At 39.7% G+C, this 26,948-nt stretch overlaps 1 protein-coding gene across 1 annotated transcript; it reads right to left on the bottom strand.

Moving 5' to 3' along the window:
• Positions 1-8,167: 8,167 nt before the first annotated feature.
• On the bottom strand, positions 8,168-26,883 carry LOC139215479 (uncharacterized). The gene is made up of 29 exons (XM_070846455.1): positions 26,757-26,883; positions 26,264-26,383; positions 26,075-26,132; positions 24,786-24,830; positions 24,623-24,679; positions 24,390-24,538; positions 20,980-21,081; positions 20,849-20,897; positions 20,679-20,759; positions 19,814-20,485; positions 19,192-19,328; positions 18,744-18,801; positions 18,467-18,591; positions 17,086-18,067; positions 16,868-16,989; positions 16,665-16,769; positions 15,550-15,607; positions 14,506-14,637; positions 13,799-13,963; positions 13,568-13,714; positions 13,325-13,435; positions 13,106-13,222; positions 12,958-13,032; positions 12,722-12,855; positions 12,507-12,623; positions 11,898-11,955; positions 11,725-11,805; positions 10,992-11,087; positions 8,168-10,090 (listed from the first exon to the last, which is right to left on the bottom strand). Exons 1-29 carry the CDS (start codon positions 26,853-26,855, stop codon positions 8,628-8,630), a joined length of 5,715 nt encoding a protein of 1,904 aa, XP_070702556.1. The 5' UTR covers positions 26,856-26,883; the 3' UTR covers positions 8,168-8,627.
• Between the last annotated feature and the right edge of the window lie 65 nt (positions 26,884-26,948).

Raw genomic sequence — 26,948 nt, forward strand, 5'->3', positions numbered from 1 at the left:
CTGTGGTATCTGAAATGTTATGTGCAACTGCTATGTTATATGTGTGTGTGTGTGTGTGTGTGTGTGTGACTTATAGATTATGTGTATCTGCTATGTTATATGTGTGTGTCTTCTCTGTGAATGTTTAGGTAAGAGAGTCAGAGAGGATGCATGGTATGTGTTAACAGATAAGGCCATGGTGCTGTAGGATGACTTCCCAAGAGAACAATAACATATAAGGATGTGGTGACTTCCCAAGAGAGACAATTTCTACACATCCCTCCATATTAGGGCAAGACCTCTTTGGGCCTTGCTACTGAGGGAAACCATATGGTGAGGTAAGCGTTTTTAAAGGTATAAAAGATGACATTCAGAGGAGCTTGGGAGAGACATTAATTTGGCTAGGGGATACTCTGTCTGTATGAGACAAATAATTGGGTTACGTCTTCCCAGGCTTCCATGGTGCCTGTTAGACAACTGATCTTTTTGTAATAAACCTATTTTTATGCAACAAGTCGATGTCAGCGGACGTTTTCCTTTTATCATCTGCATCAGAGAAGTCACAACACTACAATGTAGAAAATACTGAAAATAAAGAAAAACCAATGAATGAGGAGGTGTCCAAACTTTTGATTGTTGCTATATGTTGTAATAGAATTTTATCATATACTCTGTGTGTTATCATATATCCTCATCAGTTCTTATATGCTTGTTTAGCTTACATGGTCTTAACAGTATCTTCCTGGGAACTCCATTTTGAACTGACCTTGAAGATCAGACAATGTTTCAACTTTTCAAATGTACTCCCTTTGCCTCAGTCTTCTGCACAAGCAAAACTCCCTTTTCTCTAAACTTAAATAACAGGATAGCCTCCCTCTTTGTATGACAAACGAGGGGTAGCACCTGCCCAGGAGACTGACGCAAACGCCAAGGAGCAAACTTACTATAAAACTCCCCGACATTAGCTCTGGGAAGAACCTCGTATCACTCCTGTGATGACTTGTCTCTTCCTCTTGCAAGACAATGAAACCAAACATATACTCCAGACATCAGACTCTTCTTTATTCATACAAAACAAAAATTCCACAACAATGTCCAGATGGTTTAAGCAGCTTTGCAATTTGACTCGGCAAACTATGAAATATATGCATTACGTACACTTCGAGAGCAGCTTTACTAATCATGATTGAAGGCTTTGCATTGTAGGAAATGGCATTTTGAGGTGTTAATTGAATAACAACTTTCCTGCTGTAATATATATATATATCATGCACCCCCACTTTTAACTATAACCACGTGCCCGAGTGTGTGAGTGGACTGTACTTCTGCCTTTGTAAAGGCATATTTCATATTTAAACTATAGTATTGAGAGTATTTCTGCATTGCAGTGCTACTTCACATCACTGGTTGAAAGACATAGTGTTTAAGTCAGAATAAGGTCAGGTTAGATTAAGTCGGGTTAGGTTAGGTTCATATTCGCAAATTCTGTCCCCTTGTAACCACTGTAGGGTCTGTCTGGATGGCGTGGAGGAGCCAGCTAGTCTTTAGGTTGGAGCCACAATGACGGGCCCCTTAAGAGAGCCTGCTGCTCAGTGAGGAAGACAGCAGAGTTTGTTTGTAGCAGGTGTACATCTCAGTCTCAGTGCATTGTCTGCCATTGGCTCAAAGAGAATAAGAAACAAATGGTCTTCACATTTAAGCAATTAAAAAAATTTTGGAGGTTCAAATATTTTTTGCTGTAAATGGTTCACATTGCTAGAATTAATACATTCTTGGGTGAGCTAGCTGAAATTCTGTTGTGCTTGGCGGTACAATGATTAATATGGAGTTTCAGGAGCTCTGGCTTTTGATACGTTTTATGTCAAGTATGTATTTTGTATATATATGTATGTTAAGTTTTCACAGTTGAAGTCAGACCAGCATTAGGCAACTGATTAGAGAATATCGGGATGACAGACAGACAACACAGTCAGCACTGCAGTGGCTCAAGGATACATGCATTGTGATAAATGTTCTTATCTAGAGAGAGTGTGCACATTTGGTTTTGTCTGTGTCATGTTGGCATTAAGTATATTTCATCCAGCACCGTTTGTGTCAGGGCAGGGACGAGAAACAGAACACACAGACAAAAAGCAGAGCTTCAGTTAGGCTGAGTTTGGCCTTCAGCTGAGGAATGTCGGGGGAAATTCTTTACTTACTTTATTACTTTTGTACTGCTTTGTCTTGACATAGAGTAACACCCTGACTGTGTTAGCACCCAAGTGTTAACAATGTCTGCAGCTTGCTGCTCTCGTCTGATAAAACTATTGCTGTGACGTTGTTTGACTTTATCTGTCTGTTTGACCTTTGCTTGTGTGAACCAAATAAACATCAAAAACTAACTAAGTGTTTTCCATCAGACTTTCTTACCAAACAGTTTCTTACAAATTTCCACCACAAGGAACACGAGACAGTCTGATTGTAGTAAACAAGCCACCGCACATAGATACCCTAAATGTCATTCATCATTCACACCATGAATTTGAAAAGTAGTCAGTGACTGAATACAAATTACATGGCAGTTTTGTAATGATGCAATCCATTGGATTACAAAAAATATAATCTAATTTGACTACTTTTGGATTACTTCATTATAAACATTGAAAATATTGTGTCCTATGTTTAATAAATAGACACAGCCGCAAAAATTTGACTTCCATAAATATTCTTTTCTCTTTTAAATCATCACTATGCTCAACATATTCAACATTTACAGAAAACTCAAATAACAAAAACAGCACTGGCACAAACTACAGGTGTACTGTAGGTATCCTACAGCATGTGAGTGCTGTGACTTGTGCAAATGTGTTTTGTGTAAGTGATGGTGATATTGGCAGGAATGGACAGCTGTTTTGGAGGGACTGCTGCTGCTTGAGCTCTCTTGAGTTGTTTTTTTACCCCCCACCACAAAGTGGTGCACTTGTGTAAGAGACCCTGCGTGTCAAACACGCTGTTCGTGAGTTAATAGCAGCATAATCTTAAAACTGCCATATTTTAAAGGCTTGATCAAAATGTAGTCAAGTGATCCTGATGTAAATGCACATTTATCCCATATTGCATAATGTCCATTTTGTTATTTCATATTATTGTTAATGTTGTTTTATACATAAATATGGTAAAAAGACTGAGTAATTTTCCAGGAATGATCTGTGCAAAATGGAATATTGTGTTTTTAGAAGGACCAGACACACACGCACAGGCCTGACTGTGATATGAACTCTCATTCTTATTATCGTACTTGGCTCAGATAAGGGGATGTGTCTACATGTGTCTACATTCTTAATCCATTCTACTTCAGACAAAGCACATATTCAGTAATTCAGATCATTTATGTATCTTGGTCATGCAAATCACATATTGTAGCCCTTTCACACAAGTTAATAATAGACCTAAATGGAAGTGTAGGCAAACTTTGTTGGCAAAGTCCTTTTAACTATGACTCATTAGGAAATCAATGGGGGTAAAATATCTCTTTGCATTATGATTGTAACACTTAAGAAGTAAACTGTGTTTTAAGGCTTGTTGTCATAATGAAGCATGAATAATTCAGACCTATGTTTTGCTAGATGTGCTACATGCAGCATAATGAATCTCTATGTGAACAAGAAGCAGGGACAGCTGTGCCAGTTTCCCCTAATATGAGAAACAAGTATTCATCAATCATCACCTCTGCACCATAATGGAGTTGTTTTGTGTGAAACACATGCCTGTCCTTGCACTTTTTCTGAGTAAAACTCTGATCCATAGCGTCTACAATATACTGAGTTATATATGATTTTATGTGAGGCATTAAAAGCACCAGGCATGTGGAGGAGGATAGGCAAGACATGACAGCCTGACCCTAAAATGAAACATGCTGCAGAAATGCCCTCCCTCCTTCCTCTACTCCCACCATTACTTTTATACTACTCTCAGTAACTGTGTGTAAATCTCTCAAGGGCAGGAAGAAAGCCCAGAAAGATCATCAATCTACCAGAGACGCTCTCTGTATGAAATGAACACAACAGACCAGTGAATACAACACATTTGTTTCATTCAGCATTTATGGTCCTAACCAAACTGCAAACCATGACGTACGGTTGAAAACGATCAAAAAATGCCTTTCAGAAATTGGAAAAGCTTGGGAAATAAAAAATAAATATATCAGAATCGTGCTGACTTAGTTGGAAATATTATTAAAGGAATTCCAGACTTAATAGCTATAACTTGGGGATTCTTAATCCCCCAACATCACAACACTGTCATGGCCACTGGTGGGTTTCATGTGGGGTGAGAAATCTGACCAGTCTGCCAGACTACATAAGACATTTTATTCATAACTGAATGCTGCTGAGACTGTGTTTGGATTACATGGACAGTTTTCATAATCCCCGTTTCCTTTAGTATTTAGATACTAAACTTAAGGAACCACATTGTGAAAATACTGCACTACAAGTCTTGCACTCAAAAGTAAACGTATTATTAATATTACATGTTATAAGAATCCCCATCCAGCTCGCGAATTGTCAGACAGAATAGCACTCGAGGGCATGCTCTGCAACGGTGTGTAGCCTCATATCTACAAGGATATCCATTCAAGGACAAGAAGACCTGAATAACCAAAATGTCTTCCGCCTCACGCCAGTAGATGATCACACGATGTGTGAAAGCTATACCCACAACTCCCATTATAAAAACACATGGCATTGTATAAAATCATGTTTGCAGTCTCTCCCGTGAGAAATGTGTTTCTTTAAAAACTTTTCACGAGCTCAGAAAAATTGCTATTTTCAGCTTTGTGACGATACATTTTCCAGCTAATGCCACAAGGGTTTTTAAAACACTAACAGGTAGGAAGAAAGACCCAAATAGACATAAACAGAATAAACAGAAATATAAATAGAAAAAAACACTTAATTTTTCAGTGTATCTGGATGCTCTTACGACATTCAGACATTTATTTATGAAGAAAATATACAAATATAAACACTCAACAGAAAATCTCCATTTACAGATATTTTATTAATATGAATATAAAAAAATAGAGTAGAGGATGTGTAACAGATGACAACTGATTTTCTTTTTAACAATCTGCAATAACTTTTTCAAACGTTCACCAACTTATCCTTCATATTTAAAGGTATAAACACATAACACACACACACCTTTTTAAAAATGAAAAGAACTGATAACAAAATAAAATCAGCACACGAGGAGCAACAAAACTATGTTTTCCCTTTAACTGCTGCAGTGAAATACTTTCAATTTAACAGTATACTTTTTGTGAAAATAGAACTGTCCACTATTTGAAAAGGAACACTTGAGCTTGAACATTTATTAGTATCAAGATGCCAATTGAAAAATTAAGTGGGGAAAATACCAAACAGGAATGTTTTTGGTACAAAAAGATGGTGTGCAGCAGCTCCAGATGATAAACACTGATAAGGTGAGGTGGGGGGTAAGTGATAATGGAAATGTATTGTCTCTTTCACCATCCAGATAAAATGATAAGAAGCAGGAGCTGTTTTTATACTCACACATAAAATTTATTTATTATATAAAAAGAAAAAAAATTTAAATCACTAAAATATTTTACCCTTCAATTGGCATGGTGAGAAATCTGTTCCGGATGTTAAGCACTAGATTAAGATGTTAGCCACATATCTAAATTTAAATATTGCTCTATATTTGCTTCTAATAACCACGTTTTTAAAGCGGCATGTCAAGTGACTACTGCTGTACATCCGTTAAATGGCAAATGCTTTGACTGTTGGCCCGAGGAGGATGGTGAAGGACTGAAGGATGGAGGTAAACTTGTCACCATGTTGTGGTTGTTGTGCATTGGAACAGGTGTTGTAGTGATGTGTCTTTTGCTCTGCAGTGCTTTATGTTAGCTTCCACTTCACAACAAAAACAAGTGACAAGAGAGAGGGAAAGATGTTAAGGTGGTTCAGGCAGGCAGGATGCAGACATCTGTCAGATGTAAAACAAATGCCGACAGTAATAAACAGTAAAACGACAGTAATAAACTAAAGAATGAGGGAGAGCTAGAGGTCAGAGGTCAAAATGCCACAACCCAGACAGAGATGAGACCGCTAAATGAGCAGCAACAGCCACATGTATGGGACCAATGTTAGTCAACACAGATTGTGAACCATTTACTAATCTTGCCACTCGCTGTGGCTTAAGAGAAGAGCCATTAAAGTCGACCAAGAGGTTCCTCAAAAAAGGTTTGTGGGGAAGGATCAAATGAGGAACCACCCCCAGAGGAAGGGACATCAGCAGGGACAGTCCCACCATATGCGATCTGCATATGGTGGGACTGTCCCTGCTTGCATACTATAATTGGGAAACAGGTACATGGGAAAGAAGTGAAGCCTGAGAGGTGGATAATAGGGGCAATTTTAGTAATAATGGGAGTGTTCATGTTTGCCATCCCAGACAGCTCAATTGAAAAACCAAAAACAGAGCAGCAACAATAGGTAGAACATGAACTAGCAACAGGAATAGTGGCAACAATGCAGGAAAGATACCACTTAACAGAGCAAGTGAGCTCAAACATCTAAGATCAAATGTACATGACCAGACGCTGACAATGATAACAAGTCACCCTATTGTAATGGAAAAATGCTGCAATGATAGTTAGTTGTTGATGACCTTTGAAAGCAGACACTTATGCATATCTGCCCTGCAACAGACTTCTAAGAAAGAGGTCATGACCGGGACAGGAAAGTATGCTGAATAGAAGTGTGAAGTCGAATGGCTAGAAGACAGGAAGGTTATCTAAGGTAACGGTTATCTTGCTTCATGTCTATATATACATATATAGACATATATGTGCTATGCTTTACTGAGTTTTTTATGATAATGCTTATGCTCACAGTTTCTTGGAATTGGGGGTAGACTTAGCCCCCCCATGTTAGATGAGAAAGAAACTGTTGGCACCAATGGAACGACCTACTGCTATAAGAATCTGTCTGTTACCTCTTTGTGTCAGTCGACTCCTTCACTCCCTTGTAGTGTGGATGACTTGACTCTCTTGCAAGATAATTTGATAATAAAGAATTCAGTTTGCTTCACATTGCACCGAGCTTGGTCTTATTCCATATAAGCGATTTTCCACAACACTATCCACGGACAATGTCAGGAATGATGGTGGTGTTGGTGCAATGTTCAATCCGCAAATGTATGGACGTTTAGTTGCATAAAAGTTTGCTAAAAAGAGAAGCCCTCAGATTAGTGAAGCCTTATACCAAAAGGCGTAAGCTAGAAGCGTTTAAACATTAGGATTGGAAACAAATTAGTTTCATCAGTGGATGTACTATTCAGACAGACAAGTGAGCAAGTACTCTGTCAGTCTCTTAGGATTGTGACATGTGATGCCAGAGATAATCCCCCCCCTCCCTTTACCTGAGGCAGCAGGAGCTCCACAGGCAACAAACGTGTGAGTAACCAAGGCAACCTACTACGAATCCAAGTGCAGAACCGTGTACTACCAGGCCACCTGCCTGACGCAGAAGCCGTTGTGGAACACTACAGACGCCGGGATGGCCCCTCGCGGCCCCAGCTCACCTGAATAAAATCATTGGTGTGGTAACTCCCATATTGCCACATATGCTCATGAGCACACATAATCACTGGACACTGGAGAATCATTAGGCACTAGAAATCTGTAGGTACTGGATGTTTTGTGAGCTCTGTAATCAGCATACTCACGGTGTGATACAAATTGTCATGGTCACTGTAAGAAGGTTTTTCTCATGTAACATGCTGCAGGAACTTGTGTCATAAATGGTATACATGTCAACCTGGACAAGTGGTCAGTCCAAGGAAAGATCAAGTCCATCTTGGGGCATCCCCTCACATACCTGAAACCAGATATTGCTAGCAGAATCCTATATATGTGGACGCTTTGCTCTGTATTCCTTAGTCTCATCTATGCTTGTGGTGTTAGACTCTGCTGATTTTGGGCTATAAATGAAGGGACCCTTGCATTGCGTGTTAGAACTGTTCAGGATTTGATCTTGTTCAAGTCTCGGGCTTTGTTGTCGACAATAAACCTCTACTGTGCTGAATCCTGAAGTCTCCTGGTTCAAGTTGGGGGTCTCCCTCCCACAACAACAAGAAAATAGAACTGGCCACTATTTGAAAAGGAACATTTGAGCTTGAATATTTATTAGTACCAAGATGCAAATTCAAAAATTAAGTAGGGAAAACACCAAACAGGAATGTTTCTGGTACAAAAAGGTGTGTGGCAGCTCCAGATGATAAACACTGATGAGGTGAGGTGGGGGGTAAGTGATCATGGAAATGTATCGTCTCTTTCACCATCCAGATAAAATGATAAGAAACAGGAGCTTATAAACACATAAAATTTAATATAAAAAAGAGAAACGGTGAGAAATCTCTTCCTTACTTCGTCTAGTGCTTAACATCCTGTACAGCTTTGCACTGATGAAGATGTTAGCCACATATCTAAACTTAAATACTGTTTATTAGAAGCAAATATAGAGCAAAAGTCACTTGACATGCCGGTGTAAAAACATGGTTATTTGCAGGGTTTAACAGGTGCTTCCATGAGTGGTGGTGCCAGGGAGCTACAGAAAAAAACTCTCCTGGCTGGCAAATGCTCACTGTTGGCTGGAGGAGGATGGTGAAGGACTGAAGGGTGGAGGTAAACTTGTCACCATGCTGTGGTTGTTGTGCATTGGAACAGGTGTTGTGGGGATGTTTTTGTTCGGGTCAATAAACCATGGTGAACTGCTGGAGTGAACTGCTGGAGTAACAACTGGAAAGACGCCCAAGCAGGCCGCCTCATTGGTCGCTCTGCCATCTCCAGCAGCCACAGCAGTTCTTGTCCATGAGGGGTACTGCTGCTGCAATAGCGTCTGCTGCTGCATCAGCTGCTGCTGCTGCTGCATTAACTGCTGCTGCTGCATCAGTTGCTGCTGCTGGATAAACTGCTGCTGCTGCATCAGCTGCTGCTGCATCAGATGCTGCTGCTGCATCTCCTGGCTCACCCATCCTGGGATGGCTTGAGTTGCTAAGTTGTGTCCAAAGTGGTTTGCTTCCTGCTCTGGGTAAATCTGGCCTGGGTAACGTCCCGTTGTAGCGTACCCTTCATGCTGGTATAAACTCCCAGTGTGTGTGGCAGGATTAACTGGTGTTGTGTAACCTGCAACAGCCCCAGAGGAAAGATTTGCAACACAAGACGTTTGGCTGTACTGACTATAACCTTCAGAAGACGCTTCACTCAGAGTGTCACTGGGGCTTTTTGTGACAGCGGAGAAACTCTGAGCCACCTTACTGTCTCTCTTCACCCCAGTGTGGTGCTGTCCATTAGAGGCATCCATGACGTGCTGGTTATTGGGGTCGGGCCTGGCAGTTACGATGGCGTTAATGGGCCACTGACAAACCCCAGTGCTGTCGGTCTCTGTGTTACTGAGCGGCTGTGGTATCTGACCTGGGTTATGGTTGGTGGTCACACAGAAGGGACTAGGCTTAAACTGGCTCGCATTTCCAACGATGTTCTGGGCATTGACATCTCTCTGGTGTTGTGGGTCACTGTTGTCAGCAATGCTGGCAGGAAGTTGCATGGTACCGACTGCTTTGGCTTCAGGTGCTCTGAACAACTGGTTGTCCCTCGTTAAATGGCCCTCAACTGAAGAGCTGTTGGCTGCGACAACTAAATTGTCATTAGGGGTGACGTGTGTTTCCAGAGATGAAACAGCTCTTCTTTTCCAGGGTGGTAGGCCATTATCTCTGGGTGACACTGACAGAGTTTGAGTGGTTTCAGGACCAACAACAGAGGAAGGTGGGGAGTCTGAGTGCACCTCTGCCTGCAACTTGAGGATAGGCCTCTGGTGCTGAGAGACTGGTGGTCTGACTTCTGGCTGCACAGAAAGGCTCCTGCAGTTCTCCTGGGGACTAAGACATGCACCAGACTCAGGAAGAGGAGAGACAACAGGATAAGGCTTTGCGGACACACTGTAGTGGTCAAAGATATTGATGGAGTCAAACAAAGAAGAGTCTGGAGTCCTCTGGATGTGACCAGTCTCTTCCAAATGACGTTTTTCTGTTTCTTGTCTTGCTTCTAAGAGACACAGTGGAGATGAAATTAGAGAACACAAGTAAAAAAAGCATTTGTTTATTGCAGAATAGAAAAAGGTAATTATGCCCAATGAGCCCAATTTTGAGTCGTTGATAAATATAAGAAATGACTTCCAGTGATGTCTAATGCAAGTGCGAAGTGCAAAATATGTAGATAAACTGTGCTTACATACATATAAATAAAAGATGATGTTAAGCCATACCAGTTTCTAGTTGGCTGGTAATACAAGTCATACATTTCTATGGGTTAGACAAACTCAATTACACGTTACACTATTATTCAAACTACAGTACAGGCCAAAAGTTTGGACACACCTTCTCATTCAATGCGTTTTCTTTATTTTCATGACTATTTACATTGTAGATTCTCACTGAAGGCATCAAAACTATGAATGAACACATGTGGAATTATGTACTTAACAAAAAAGTGTGAAATAACTGAAATTTCTTTTCTGAAATTTCTCTTGAAGCTCATCAATAGAATGCCAAGAGTGTGCAAAGCAGTAATCAGAGCAAAGGGTGGCTGCTTTGAAGAAACTAGAATCTAAGACATGTTTTCAGTTATTTCACACTTTTTTGTTAAGTACATAATTCCACATGTGTTCATTCATAGTTTTGATGCCTTCAGTGAGAATCTACAATGTAAATAGTCATGAAAATAAAGAAAATGCATTGAATGAGAAGGTGTGTCCAAACTTTTGGCCTGTACTGTATATTTTCCATAAATCATTTATTACTGGCTGGAACTCTGAGCTACTTTTGGTGAATTAGGATTAAAGAAAAACCTACAAGAGGTTGCAGTTATTTTGTGAGCTTTTGAGCAAATCTTTTAGTGGAGTTGACCTCAACCTGTGGAAAAAATGTAAATATATAAAAAATCCCACCATTGTCACTTCTCTGGTCTGTCTCAAGAGCCATTGTTGAATGCATCTCTGTGGGAGGAGATTCCTCTCGACTGTGCCAGACCTCAGGTTCCTGGTCTGGGCAACAGAAACCAAAATTCATAGTTCATACCCATATTCTGCCTGTTCTGCCACTTTAGTTACACTGTTTATCACAATGAGTGTTAGGAAATAGAAAATGTGCAGACACGCTTATGTTAATACATTTTCATGTTTTTATGTTAGTACATTTATGCTTTATTATCATGAAGTTTTAGCCTGATGCAGGACTGTGTAATAGTTGCTGTGACTTTTACACAGACCAAAGAGATGTGTGTTGGTGTAGGATGTATCAGACTGTGCTTGCATTCTTGAGATAAAGAAGAGTTCGAGAAGGCCTTGAACAGTGAGAAGTCAGCGTACCTGTGCTTCCCACCAACCGCCCCTGCAAGGAGGAGAGGGAGCAGGGTGCGGCGGAGGACCTTTGCTTATACATGTTACATATATGCTTGAAAGACACTGAGACCGCTCAGTGCAGATGTAAATCCTTGCCTGTATTCTTTGCTTGCTGCAAGTAAAATTTTGAACTGAGATCTGTGTCTCTGGGAGTTTATCTTGTGTGTTGGGAAATTAATGGTATGAACTAACAGCGAAAATACAGTTCTTGTTTTACAAATAATTTCCTGACAATGAGAAAAAACAAAATCCTGGGACTGGGCTAATGGGACTCACTCACCCATTCGCTGTGGAGCACTGGTGAGTTGACAAGGGGCCCTCAGTTTCTGCTTTTTCTTGATGTTTTGCACCATTTCTAAAGCTATGAAAAGCAAACAATACAGTTGGTACTAATTACCGAATATTACCATAGACCATGTCCCGTGAAAAGTTTCAAATGGAGCGTACTGCTACCTTCGCTGAATGGAGCTGCCCGAATGGAATAATACAACTCCTCTCCCAGCAGTATACCCTGTGCGGAGAGAACAAGGTAACAGTTAGCATAGTAGATGTGTATTTCCACTGTATTACCTCAACTTGTTTTTGGCAAATGAAACATAATTGTGAAATTTTAAACCTAATTTAACCAACATGAATTATAAAATGTCTTTATGTGCTTATCAAAAAGACAGTTAATATGTTGAACACATCGTCGGCCACTGCTCAGGAGACTTTCAGGGCTGAGATGAAAAGTTGCCTACGTTTATTCGTCAGCTGAGGAATTCATGAGACAGTCATGTGACAGAAGTTGCCACACATATATACCCAAACTGTAGATTTACCATTAACCTTAACATCTGTGGAACTAATCTACTTTTTATTCATCAACCAGGCAAGACTTTTACTCTCTAAATGCCAACACAAGATGTGTTAAACCGTGACCGTAGGTTGAACATCAACAAATTTCACATCACAACTTTCTTCACAGAGGCACAGTTTCTTAGCCTAGCAGTCATATCTTGCCCAAATGGCCCCAAGGATGTTTGAGATAACATGCATGATACATGGAACCAATAGGGTTACCTGTGCATCCATCTTCTGAGAACGCTCCTGAATTGACATCCGCTGGGCAAAGTCATTTAAAGTGTTCACTTTCATCTTATGATGGATCTCAGCCTCACAGTCAGGGTACTGTCTCAGCTGAAAGGCATGCATATCATATCATTACATAAAAAAAGAAAATGTCAATGTTTTTGTTGTTTTCAAGGTTGTCATTGCATTATTGGGGCACCACTCACCAAGTATTTGAGCTGGTGCTCATTGCTGATCATGTGTTGACAGATGTCACCGAGGGAGAGCGTCTCTCTGCAGCTCTCACACAAGAAAAATGGTTTGAGAGAAATTCCTCGACACTCCCACACAGATCTCAGACCTGATGAGGAAACGCTGTCTTCAACACATTGTATGCTTTTGCGAAATTAAATTAAAAAATGGGAGTAAAAACAGCTTGTTGTGTAAGGACGGACACGCCCACCTATAATTGGTGCATTGCCCAGTCCCTTCACAGTCAAGTATCTGGACAAATGACTGCAGCCCTGAGTTCTCTCCCCTGTGACAGTCAAAATAATAAATTAATGCATTAAATAGCAAAAAACACTGACTCATGAATGCTTAACACCTACCTATTGAAATCCTTGGGAGTGCCTGTGACACACGTCCAGGAGGACACCCTGGAGAGTGTATTACTACTTGTTCTGCTTTCTGGCTGGGTCTCGGCTGCTTCTGTTGGTCAATATTCGCTGACGCAGAAGAGGAAAGTGGGTCTGTGTTGAAGAATTTTACAGGCGAGGCTTTGTGAGCACCTTCCAGCACCTTCTGTATGTCCTGTAACCCTGAATCACCTCTCTCCTGAGGAGCCTCTTGGCATGTATCTGGGGGTTGTGCAGATCTACCTGCAGGTTCTGAGTCAAAGGTCAGAGGGTCCACACAATCCTCAGGCTCCATTTTGACAGCTTGGAGGTAAGGGAGAGAGATTGTGGATTTGTGTAGATGAACAATAGCAAGACTGCAAGGACTAACAACATAAAACACAATACTAGTAAACAATACTAAACAATATTAGTGACTTACAGAGCATTACTTACTTTGAATAGGGGCAAAAGCAGTAAATGTTGCAGGCACAATAGCTAGAGGGAAGGCATTTCTTTTTCCAGGACTCTCAATTGCAGGTGTGACGTCTACCCTCGCCTGGAGATCCACATCACACTCAGTATTCTCCTGTTTGACACTGACTGAACAGAGTGGAGAAACTTTATTAGTGCAGCTGTAAAATGTATCAATTCTGATTTTCTATTGGTGAATGTGTAATGATGTACCTGCTATGCCTGCGTCTTGAGTGCAAGGAGATGTGGCGGTCTGTGGATCATTTTTATGACCAGCCTCCTCACTTTGACTAGAGGCTAAAGGGAAGGCTTGGTGTGTTCCAGGACTCTCAATTGCAGTTGTGACGTGCAGATGTGATGTCTCCTGTTTGATGTTGGCTAAACGGAGAGGAGATACTTCATTAGTGCAGCTGTAAAATGTATCAATTATGATTTTCTATTGGTGAACGTGTAATGATGCATCTGCTATGTCTGCGTCTTGCGTGCCAGGAGTTACGATGGGCTCTGGAACATTTTCATTGAAGGTTGGTAATGAATAGAGCTGGTCTGAAATCAGGTCATTAGCTTCTGGTCCTTTACCCTTCAAGTTCTGAGTGATGTCTGATTGACCAGCAGGAACATTTCCTTCCTCTTTCGAAACAGCTACAAAGTGTGAATTTTCTGATTAAATCTAAATTAAAATCTTATGGCATGGATTTAAGAGTCTGGAACAATGTGTGTAAGCATTTCCCCTCTTATCTGGGCAAATAGTATCTGGATCAAAAATAGAGACTAAATAAAGAATAAATATCTCCACAATATGGCACAATATGTCCAAAGACAACAGAATCGACTCAGGAATGTGTAAGGTCCAATGCATTTGTGTGTGGATGAAAAATGCAGAGATACTTCAAACATGGTGCTTAGAAATTACACTTTACCATCATCTGGGCTTGAAACTTCACATGGACTGACCCAGGCAACCTGCTGTCTCAAACCCTCCACAGCATCATTTGTGGAGGATGAGACAGACGAGTCTCTCTGCCTCAACATTGCTTTCAGTCTCTCTATAACTAAGAATGAAGAAAGAGAGAGGACAAGAGAACTAAGGTCGAGACAATGACAGCACGTATGAAACCATCCATTGCAAAGAAAATAAAAATAAAACACTGTCACCAATTTTCTAGCAAAGTTAATCATTTATCATACCATGTTTCATTAAATACAAATCGCATAATGTCGTGCCATCACATGATGAATAATGTCATCAATCAATTGGTGTGAACTACTTATAATTCATTAAATAAGGACAAGCTGAAAAGTATTACTTTCGGATGATGGAACATTGTCAACCAATTGCTCAAAACCACAGAATTGTCATTTGGTCACTGCATCCAAGAAAATTTTTTTTTTTGTTACTGCAACACAGATTTGAATGGTAGTGTAATGTCTTTGACTAACTTATTATTATCATTATTATTATTATCATCATCATCACTATCCTTCCAAATAATAGTTTAATTGTGTTTTGTAAATGAAATTTATCAAAATAAAGGCTAAAGAAATATCTGTAGTACTGATGAATACAAGCTGTACTTCAGGGTCAGTCTTTTCATAAGAGTAGTTGCATGGGTTTTCGCTTAAACTCAATCTTTCCAATGGTTTAGATACATCCAAAGAGAACAAGGTCACAAATAGAGATGTGTATGGCTCCTCTGAGCCACCTGCAGTCATCCGAGTCCAGTCTCTAATCAGTGTATCAACAAACTGAAACAAAATCTCATAATCTGACCCAACAGCCTGAACACTCACAAGCTTGGCAGAGGAGGTAAAAGGCCAGGGCCAGTCAACCGTGAAAATGCAATTACACATCGCTAACATGGTCAAACAGTTCAACCAGTGGAGGGCCTGTGCTCTTGTAAACACTCCTCCCTTTTACAAGTCATACAGAATTAGGCCCATGAGGGTTATTAGATTATCTTTACCTGTGTCCTCTGGAAGGTGACGCAGCTCCTTGTACACTTCAAAACTCACTTTCACTGTCTAGCAGAAGGAAAAGACAAAAACACTCATTCAGCGGTGATTTACTTGGATACACACATCTTCAAGTGTGCGCCATCTTAACTTTACTCATGTATGCTCTCATGTAGTTAAGGTAGATATTGCATTTTCCAAATGCCATGCACAAAAAAGGTGTCACGCCTGCATGAGCCTAAAATACACTGCAAACATAACAAACAAGAGCAATAATATAGCAGGGTGAGAGTGAAAGAACAGATATCTATCCATCCATCTATTTAATGTAATACACTTCCACACATTTCAATTAATGTCAAACTGTTAGTAGTTAGTAGTACCACACACTCTCACACATGAATTTGTAGAGATATGCACAACAGAGGGCATACTTTATACAAGCACATATATACAATTTGTATTTCTGATTAGAAATGTATGCATTGCCTCTCTCCTTAACACAAACCAAATATGAGCACAATCCTGCTCCTTAGACGTAACTTAGGCATACCTGTGGCACGGACTGTGCCTTTAATACATCAACCATTAATTAGCACTCTTGTATGTTATTAGAAAGCATATAACACAAATTGAGCAAGACCAAACATTTTCTGTGAACATGTGGTGAAAACAAATTCTGCAGAAATTCTGCTTATAATTTTGAAATAGTATTGTTTTAATTTGATTAACACTACAAGATAATCTCTTTCTAAATATATATTCAAGACTTGCCATACCAATATTTTTTGCAAGCTTCCTGGTCCAAGAAAAAAATGTACATGTTACTGTTTTGTCGCAAGTCTGCAGTTCCTTCTGTTGTTCCAGCAAACCATCTGGTTTCACTGGATACTTAATCTGATCCTCACACTGAAGACCAGAATCCTTGATTATTACATCAGCACATTTTTATAAAATCTAGTACAGTGCCTTTGCCTTCAGTAAAATTTCTCATGGGTTTTAATAAAATGGTTCTTCATGGCTTACTTCTTGAAGCAGACATTGTTTTTGCCCATATTGTTGCACACCATTAACCATTACCAACCACACGCAGACTGTCAATAATGGGTCAGTTTGAATGGGTCACCTGTAAGGATCGGGATCCTACATGTCTCTCAACCTCGGCCAAGTTGGCCACTATTTTGTCCAACGAATCAGACTGCTTGGTGGTCCACCCGGGGTACTTCAGTTTCTGCCGAGAATACAAAGAGCACACAGTTGATGTCTGTAATACTGCCCTGCTTTACAAGCTTCCTGCATTTTCTGTGACAAGACTTCTGAAGCACGCACCACATAATTTTCATAGTGGGGGCGGCTGTACACGTGATCGGAATTTATCAGCCTCACTGAACACAGCTGACAGTAGACTTGCTTTTTTTCTTTCCATGACACTGCAATCAGCTGGTCTATGCCTATGAGGAGAACAATGCAGACCTCTCATTAAGATGAAAAAAGGCCAATTGATAGAGACTTACTGAGTGATTTTTCCCAAAACTAATAATACTTACCAACTTTTGGCTTTGTCTTACTTGAAGACGTATGTGGAGGCTCTGTGGGTGCTGGATGGGGAGTTGTAGCTGCGTTACTTTTAGGAATATTTGGTGTAACATCAGCATTTGACCCCAATGAATTCTTCAAATGTCTGGGTTTCCCAGAGGCTTCAATATTTTTGTATTTAACTGATGTTTTAGTCATTTTAGCAGTGGCTGCAGATGTCACCACAGGTTTGGATGCAGTTTCAGAATTTCTGGAGGCGTTTTCCATTTTGGAGCCAGGTGTAGTTCTGCGGGCCGCCTCACGCACTACAGGAGGTTGTGTGTTAGAGGCAGTGGCAGCTTTACCAGAAGTAACTGTGTGTTTGGATGCAGTTCTGTTTTCCAGTGGTTTGGACAATGTTGCAGATTTTGTGGATGATGGAATGGTTGCACAAGAGGTGGTTCCTGCCAGTTTGGAAGAGGTGGCTGCAGTGGCACTGGATTTACACGCTGGATATTTGTAAGCGCTCTCTCCGAATGCGGTGGGGCCTGTATTAGAACGGTAGTGCGAGGCTGTCGACTTGGTGGCATCTAGGGTGGAACTGGATGATTTGGCTGTACATCTGGAGGTGGACGCCTTGGATTTAGTAGATGTGGTTACAGCGGAGTCTGAAGTTACAACAGTGTGAGATGTCTCCGCTGTTTTGGAGATGGTTGCTATATTTAATGGTCCAACAGATTTCTTTGAAATTATATTAACCTTGAAGTCATTTCCCGTGGAATCAGGATGCAAACGAATTGCGTTTGTACTGCTTGTAGACATACGTAGGCTTGATGCATTTCCTCTTCTTCTGGAAACTGTCAGGCAGGTGTTTGCGTTGTCAGGCAGCTCAGACACTTTGACATGAGTCATCTTGACATCCGTTTTGCGGGTGTTGTCAGTCATAAAAGACATGGCTGCAGTTACTGAGGATGGTTGTGCCTCTGAATCATCATCAATCTCCATCTTCACCACCTTTGAGATGAAACAATATTCAGTAGATTGCTCATGTTCCAGCTGTCAGAGAGCTACACAACAAAATAGTCTCGTGACTCGTGCACTAAAGCAATAAAATTAGCATGTTGTCTGGTCTGACACATTCTGTAATGAGAAAGGATGAATGCGAAGGAAAACCTGGGTTGTATTTTACTAGAATTAAATCACAGTGCTTCGTATTAAGGTTTTATTCTATTTAGGAGTTACATGTTTGGTCAATACTAAATGGTCAGATGAAGCATACAAATTTTGTACCAGATTTAGAGTACACAAAACAGAAATAGAAAATAGACATCCACATTTAAAACGGAACTGAAGTGCTACTTGCAACTGGAAGAAAAACATTTTGCCAACCTGAATGATGCTAAATTGGCTGACCTGGACATGCTGAGTATGACGGGTGGCCGAGGTGTTCATGGGCTGAGCGTCAGACAGAGCTAAAGTTGAAGGGAGCTCACGCTGGCTGACCTGCTGAGCCTGGAGTGCCTTCAACGTCTGTATGGCTGTGAAGATGATGAAAAATACTGAAATTCTACACAGTAAAAGTTCAGATTCAGCTCAGTGCATTTGCCTCTTAATTTTATCAAATTAGATTCAACCAAAACTGGCAAACACAAAAAGAAAAGTCTCAAAGTGAGAGCAAATTAACCCTTACCTGATTCAAAGTTTTGTTTTAAGATGACATTATAAAGCTTTTCATCCAGATCAACAACCTGGAGTTCAGAAATAAGCAACAATTATTAAACATAGTTACATTTTGTTTAATTCTTTATCTCTGAACTGATTTTTTGCAAAGCATCATTCAGTATCATATTTTGTTTGTCTTCTGTTTATTAAGTGACAAGTAAATATGAAAAAGGATTTAACCTAAGCCTCTCTATATCCCTCATCTTGTTCTAACAAACCAGCTAAATGTGTGATTTCATTCCCCCAATGTTTTTCTTCTTACAGTGTACTCCCTCTATGAAGGGATCCCTTCATGGTCAGTAAGGGCAGGAATGGTGACATTGATCAGTAAGTACTTCAGTGTATGTATGGCAAATGATAATGCTACTGAAATAGACTTTAAAACAATCCAAATCCATCCTTGAACATTTATTCACCTGCTGATATATCTTCTGGTGGTCAGCTCCAGCAACGTGGCTGATGACGTCCTCCTCTGCGATCTTCAGAGAGCAGCACTCACAGAGGTAGATGGGCTCACGATGATCAGAACAGCATTTAAAAAGTGCACTTAAGCCTAGAACATATATTGTTCATTATCAATAATGTGTTATCAATCTCCCCTCTGGCTAGAATTCATAAGTCTTATTCATAGGAATTAATTAATAAATCATTAATTAGTAAAACAATTAACAAAAATTGGGAAACGTGAGGAATCTGGTGTATTATTTTCACTTATTAAAAAGATAAACCTACAAAAACCATTCTAAGCCATCAACCAACAATTAACTATAAATTGAGAACGTTTATGTCAGGTATTTCCAATGAAAAATTCAATTTAAAAAAAAGAAACAGTGAGGTCAGATTAATAGGTCATGAATGCCTCAAATTTCTACCAATTGTTATTTTATACAATAAGTGTAACAACAAATTTAATAGTGGCTGACCAGGTTTTCTACCGTGTATGACAAAAACTCATTAATGTGGAAATCTTTCAACTGACATAAAGACTTGGAAATACATTTTTAAAAAACATTAAAAAAAACCATGGCATTTACATACCTTTATTCTTTATATTTTCAGTGCTTGGTTTGCCACCCTCTCCCTTGTCTGCTGGTCTGATAGTCGCCTCCTTTTGTCCACTACTTTGCATGTTTTGGTGTTCTTCACGAGATGACTCCTGTTTGCAGGTAAGCCGTCGTCTTTTATGCATTTCTATCTCTTCACTCTCATTAGGACATTTGTCCTCCTGTGAGTTTTCACACATGCTGCTTCGTCTCTTTCTTTCAGTTTTTTTGCACATGTAATCCTTCCATTGTGTTGGGACATCACTGCTACATTTGCTCCTTTCTTCTTCCGTCTTAACAGTTTTGTCAGTATTGTGGCGGCTTTCAAGGGTCTCTCGACTTGGTTTTCTTGATGTAGGCTCTTCGATCGTCTGGCATGTCTCATTCTCTGCATTCTTTATCTCCTCCGAAAGAGCTCGTGAAGACACCTCTCTTCTCTTCTCCAACTCCTTGTCAGCTCCCTTTTCTGAAATTTCTGCACTTCCTACACAGTGTGTATTAGTGATCTCAGCATAAACTTCTACGGAGGTCTTTTTCAAGGTAGTGTCATTAATGGCTGTAGATCTTGGACAGGTTTTCTTCTCAGACTCCTCCATCATCCTGCTGTTGTTCTGACTGTTGTCCCTCACTTGGTCCTTGGCCACATCTTTCAAAGTTGCTCTGGGAACTGAGAAACATGTGCAACATTAAAATTTGCATTTGATTACAATTTTTTTTTGGTTTTTTTTAAATCACAGTATCCACTTAGTAAACACAGACAAAAAGCAACAAATGAGCTGATGAAGAGATTAGCAGAAGTGGATTTCCAGGACCACATCTACACAACAAATTGTAATGTTGATATATTTAGCTTGACTTACCGAGCTTCATTTTAGGGATTATTGGGGGTTCAAGCTTTCCTCCTCCGTATCTCCTCTTTGCAGATGCCAGGATTAATGTGGCTGGAACAAAAATAGTATAAGAATAGTGAAGAAACTCAGTGATAGATGACAATGTGTAGTGTTAATTGCAGTACCTTTACAGAACTCACCTTTGGTGTAAGTGCATGGCTCCCAGATGGGAAAGTCCAACTCTATTTCCTTAAAAGACAAAAAGTATTGAATTTGAAGTGGATATGCTACATGAAGATGGTACAGAAATTCAATTTCTAATCAAGAATACCTGCACATCTGATGCGATGTGCATTGGTGTTGCCTGTTTTGCCAAGTCCAATAAGGCCTCTGTGTCAATGCTTGAATTCAGGGAACCTGGGTGGAACAAGTTCTATACACACACACACACACACACACACACACACAGAGCACAAATACAGATGTTTAGTCTTGTAAACAGATATTATATACAGGTTAACAAACAAGAGTGTTCAAGTGTAGCAGAAAAACAGATATTTAGACATTCATTTCTACTTATTTGTGTGTTTTCATGGATCCCACAAAGAAAAGTAACTATAGCTAATAAAACAGTATTGGCAGACAGATATGTTACAGAATATACTGTATACCAGTAAGACATATAACTAACACGTATATAGCAATTTATTACCTTTTGGGGAACACATTGTAAATGAGAAATGCTTAATAGCACTGCAGAACTAATTACAGTAGTTTTTGTATAATGAATAAAATAGTGTAAAAACAGAAGTTTTAAACATACTATAAGATGAACAAAAGCAGTGCCACTATCCATATTCATTAATCATAAAGTCAGCTATGGATGTGAAAGAAGACATATTAATAGAGGATTTAAGTGTAACACAGCCTACAACAAAACTACTATTTAAGTCAGACACTTCATTTAGAAAAAAAATGTTGAAAAAAGCATTTGAATGAGTCCAACAGAATGTAAAATGTAAATTCATACATATTGATGTTTTAAAAAGGCTACAGTGAGAACAACCCAGGAAAATGTATTTTGTTTATAGTTGCAACAGTAATAAGTGAACTCCATAAACATTCAAATGAATCAAAAGCAAAACAAAATGAAAATCACCAACTTCAGAAATGGTTTGCTTTGACTGCCATGGGTCAAAAACTAAAAGTTAGCATTACACATTAACAGTTAACAGTTTGTAATATCGACGCCATCTGCGTGTCCTGTGTGTCCTTCTTTCTAACAGCTAACGTTAGCTCAGTAATGTGCCGACTAAAATTAATGTACATAGAAGCTGAAAATTCACAAGATAACACTGGATACAAGCAAGCAGCATTTGCTAACGTTACATAACATCGCCAAAAGCAAAGTATAGCTAACCTCTGACCTCTGAAAATGCAACAAAAAAAAAAAAGATACTACGTTTTGGCTAGCGTTAGCTTAGTTAGCTAGTAGCTTGTTTAGCTAGCGATTTGATTAGCTGTTAGCCGTTAGCTGACTGGCAATAGCTATTTTAGTTTAATTAATCTCAGTTATTTTCCGATGAATCGCCCAACCATTAGCTCAAAAGTCAAAAGTGCACACTTACAGAGTTATTACTCAGCAATTGTGATAACCTCTACATTTTAAAGAAGTTTACTTAGGGAAAATACTGTCAATCATTTGGCGATTTGATTAAGCTAATCAACTAAGGCTATGCTAATAGTTTCCGCCTGTTTTATTCAGTTTATAGTTTCAGCACAAAGTAATGGTACTAGCTTAGTTTAGCATTAGTCTAGCTAACATAAGCTACCAGACAGCATATGATGGTAAACTGAAGATAATGTCGCACTCACCTGGGGTAAACTGGTTAGTATATCTGACCTGACCCACCATGAGGTTTTTCTCTTTATCTCTTACTAAAAACATGAAGGAATTTATCTTCACATTTGACACAAGTTAGGCTCACATGTGCACATCTGCTTGGTTTTGTTATGTGGTATCTGGTATGTGCATTTAAGGGGTGTGATTTATGATTGGGTTTACTTTCCTTTCATCAACTGCACATCATCGGCATCAGAGAAGTCACAACAGTTAACTTCACACAAAATGAGATTCTAAAAAATACACTGAATTTGTGTTTTACCAATGGTAACCTAGAATCAATATATCCTCTCAAAAATGTGTTGAAAGAATGAACACTTAACATTATACGACCTTTAATACACTATTCTCCCATCATAAGCATGTACTACATTAACTGTAAATCTATTTGTGGTACTATGAGAATTATGAGGTGGCTGGCACCTTCTCTGAATTTTCTGATGTAGATGCTAATTATTCCCTGAATACTGTGCGAATGTACACCAACTTACTGTGGCTTCTCAAGTAATGCAATGCAATAAATGCAAAAAGTAGCGGCGACAATTGTGCATATTTACTGTATTATGTTATCCTTAATCACTTGAGTCATTCTTAAATACCGCTCACAGGTTAACCTTTATTCTTTTCTAAGAAGCATTTATAATTGTTATAAGATGAGCAGCTGCATAATGGAAGAAGTACTGAGCAGAGGGGGAACACAACTGAGTGTGAGAAGTACACTGTGTGCATGCTCTCAGTATTATGCAAAGAATGGTCGTTATGACCTCAAAACACTGTCTGCAGCCACAAAACAGGAACCATAGGATGTAACTGAAGGTCTCAGTGCAGAACAACTTCTTATTTGGGTGAAAGATGATAAATTGTGCAGGCTTAATCAAAAATGTGACGTGTTGTGCAAAAGATAGGATGTTTGTCTCCCTAACCGTTGAGTTTTAGGTTACACCCGGGGTGTTGCCAAAGACATGGGGGTCAGATACTACGAGGGATCTGGAGGCCACCAACGAGAGAGGAACCACGTCCAACAGTAGCCAATCAGACAACGGGAGCGCCTTCTTGCACATTTTTGATTTTGTATTATAAAACACTGGGTCAGGGAGAGACAGTCAGTCAGACTTCGTGAACTGACACACATTGTTGCTTGTCAGGGAAGCGTAGATCGGACCCAGAGCTCTGTATGCTGTATTGCCTTGCTGTATTCTTCAATAAAACTGATTGAAGCCTAAATATCGTCTCCTATTGCTCCATCAAACGAACGCCCTGGACGAGGCTGTCACATAGACAAAGTAAGGTAGAATGAGCAAGTCCAACACAATACAAAAATGAAATGGATACTAAATTCCAGTTCAAGGCTGCAATTGGCAACATTATTTCATTATAATTTTGGTATGAAATAACATTTTGACCATTGCATGCAACTGATAATATTTAATTGAACAGTTCTTTTAAAAACGTGTTCTGAAATCAAACAGCCAATCAGGTTTAGTAAGCACATCACTGGCCAATCACAACAAGCCTGGACAAACAAGGATTTCCATGGCAACGGTTAACAACAGGCAAGCAGGCAAATCTGAAAATAACATCAGGAAAAAACAAAAAAACAGAACAAAAACACCATACTGAATTCTCATTTGAATTTCTTGTTAGTTTGTTTTGCTGTTTATGCCCAAATGAAGCCTAATCTCACAAATATACAGTATGTGGCACCATCAGAAGTTCTTCTAACGTAGTTCTGCTTTAATCTCACATTAATCGAAAACGACGGCATGAATTAACAATTCAACAGCTTCAACAGAAAATGATAGTGAGAAGTTGAATGAAATGAGAATGAAAGTACTCACTAGAAATGTTGTAACATGTGCCCGACTGAAAACATGAGCGTAACATTCATCGTCTGACAACCTCAATTTACAGAGCAAACACAGAAATCCCACTTTTATGGGCTGATGCTCTCCAAAACACACGTCGTGCATGACCAGGAACTGTCTACCTGCAATGATGAGGTAAAGAAAATTCAAAAAGATCCATAGTGCGTTGATATCTGGAAAGTTTTCTTCTCTACAGTGGTACTCACCGAGCAGAGGGAATCTCTCATTTTGTTTAAGTTTGCTGTACGTTTCAGGCAGTGCAACTGCACAGACATAAAAAAACAGACAAACATGCAGTCAGATGAAAGTTGTTGAGGCAAACACTTTCATTTAACTTATTAAGGGATAAGCGTTAATTTTATCACTGACCTTTTCGCTTTAACACAGTGTGGTGTCGCTCCATTCTCTTCATCACTGCAGGCAAAAATGACACAACAAAACTGCTTCAAATTGCTTAATGTCTCATTTTTGGATTTTAATGTTTGTAGTGCTAATGGAACCTTGCCTCACGTGGCGGTGCCAAAATATTGGGGTTTGCACCGTCTGGGGCAATTTGGCTACCAGAAATAATCAATAATTATCTAAGATAATTAATAATTATATTGATTAACCTGGATTGGGGCACCACCTCGATAAATGAGGAAAAAGATTTACCAGACCAATTTAACTAATCTCATAAAATACTAAACTATCAATTTGGTATTATGATTAATAATTAACTTAATAACTGATACCAAAATTACCATATTAACAGCTAGGTGAAGGATTTCGGAGTTCTTGACAGAGTAGAGATTGGCAATATTCACTCTTGTACAATATCAAAGAAGACAGCATGTGTATTAAAACATTTATTAAAACGTCACAAAGTCAAACATACAAACATTCTAACTATGGGTGACTGTGACTAGCTAACAAACAATAGGGAGAGTGAGTGTGTGTGTGTGTGTGTGTGTGTGCGTGTGCGTGCGTACATGTGACTAGGCAAAAGAATGCAACATGGAGGACATGCAAATGGCCACCAGACCCCCTGGTGTGCTCCTGTTGCTCTGACGATCACCTGGCAGACTTTGGGTCATACCTGCTGGTGCTGATAAACTTGGTTCAGGCAGGGCTTTGTGTTGCTGCCATGAAAAGGGTGGTCTGCTCTGGTACAGGCCACATTGAGGCTGGGGCTGGGGGAGTAAGCTGCAGGCCTGTAACTCGACTCTCAGGGGAGAGAGAGGCAGAGCTGGAACCTCAGGGATCCAGAGGCAGAGGCTCTCAGGGCCTGAGTTTGTAGGCTCATGTCTCCTACATTGGCTAATGGTGGCTCCAGGTATGTGTTTAGCACCTATGTGTGAAAACTTAAGGACTCTGAGAAACTGAGTACAAAGAGGGAGCCATTTCTTCAAAAGAAACATGTAGTCTTCACCATAAAATAGTGGAAGGCCCCAACATGTTGTTTGAGTAGGTTTAGTGGCAAACACGATTAAAACCAGTTCAAGCGATCCCACAAAGCACAAATCACTGGTCAAATTTTGATTTCATAATTAAAGGAAGTCAGTTGAAAAGAAGATTTTCCATTTCGTCTAAAACAAGGATTTAAGTGCAGTGAGAAAATAGAGCAAGTTTGTCTCCCCAACAATCTCTGAATAACCAGGTAAAAGACCAAGTCCTACCTCCGCGGTAATTATGTGGGTTGAGGCTGCAAAATATCCAGCGTGGGAGATCAAGTACCTGAGAAAGGAAAAAAAAAAGTCTCAATTTGTAATGACTAAAGAAACATTTATTCTACAGGAAACTAACCTTTTCATTCTATTGCATTACCAAGCGTCACTGTGGTAGTGTTAGCTGAGCTGGCTTTTTACCTTCAGCATCATCTGATCTGCTCCTCTTTCCATCTCTTCTTTGCAGGCCAGTGACTTCAACGTCGTCAGATTAGGACAGGTCTGCCAGGCGAAAGGCAGTTGCCAGGGATTCTGGTACAGCTAAGGATTCGAGATAATGGCGGTCATAAATCGGGGCACACAGTCTGCTGTATATCACTGTGTTTCTGGGCCTCATTACTGACTCTTTATTTTCTAAGTGGACTCTGACATTGGTTGGTTTTTAGGATTTCTGGATCCCAACAAGCACAGGTGACTTTTTAAGCCAGTGAAAGAAAAAGTTTGACTGTGATTCACAAAAAAAAGTAAGTAAGTACGCCAAACAACGTGCTACAGAGCGTCTATATCAGTATTTGAATATATGGAGCTACAACCAACAAGAGCACATCCAGCAGTGGTATTTCTGGCATCCACACACAGCTGCACTGGTGCCACAGTAATGCACAAACACACACGTATAAGCAGAAAAGCTCACCAAGGTCTGTATGGCATGCTTCCGAGAGTTAAAGTGTTCTCTGAGAAAGGACTCGGGGAAACAGTCCTCACAAGCAAAGCACACATAAACAGGTTCCATGTGAACCTGACTGCTGATGCATGCCACAACCAGGGTTATACCTAAATAAACACACAAATAAATAAATGAATGAATAAATAAATAAGATATTAA

The sequence above is a fragment of the Pempheris klunzingeri genome, chromosome 16 (genome assembly GCF_042242105.1).
Source record: "Pempheris klunzingeri isolate RE-2024b chromosome 16, fPemKlu1.hap1, whole genome shotgun sequence".
NCBI lineage: Eukaryota > Metazoa > Chordata > Actinopteri > Acropomatiformes > Pempheridae > Pempheris > Pempheris klunzingeri.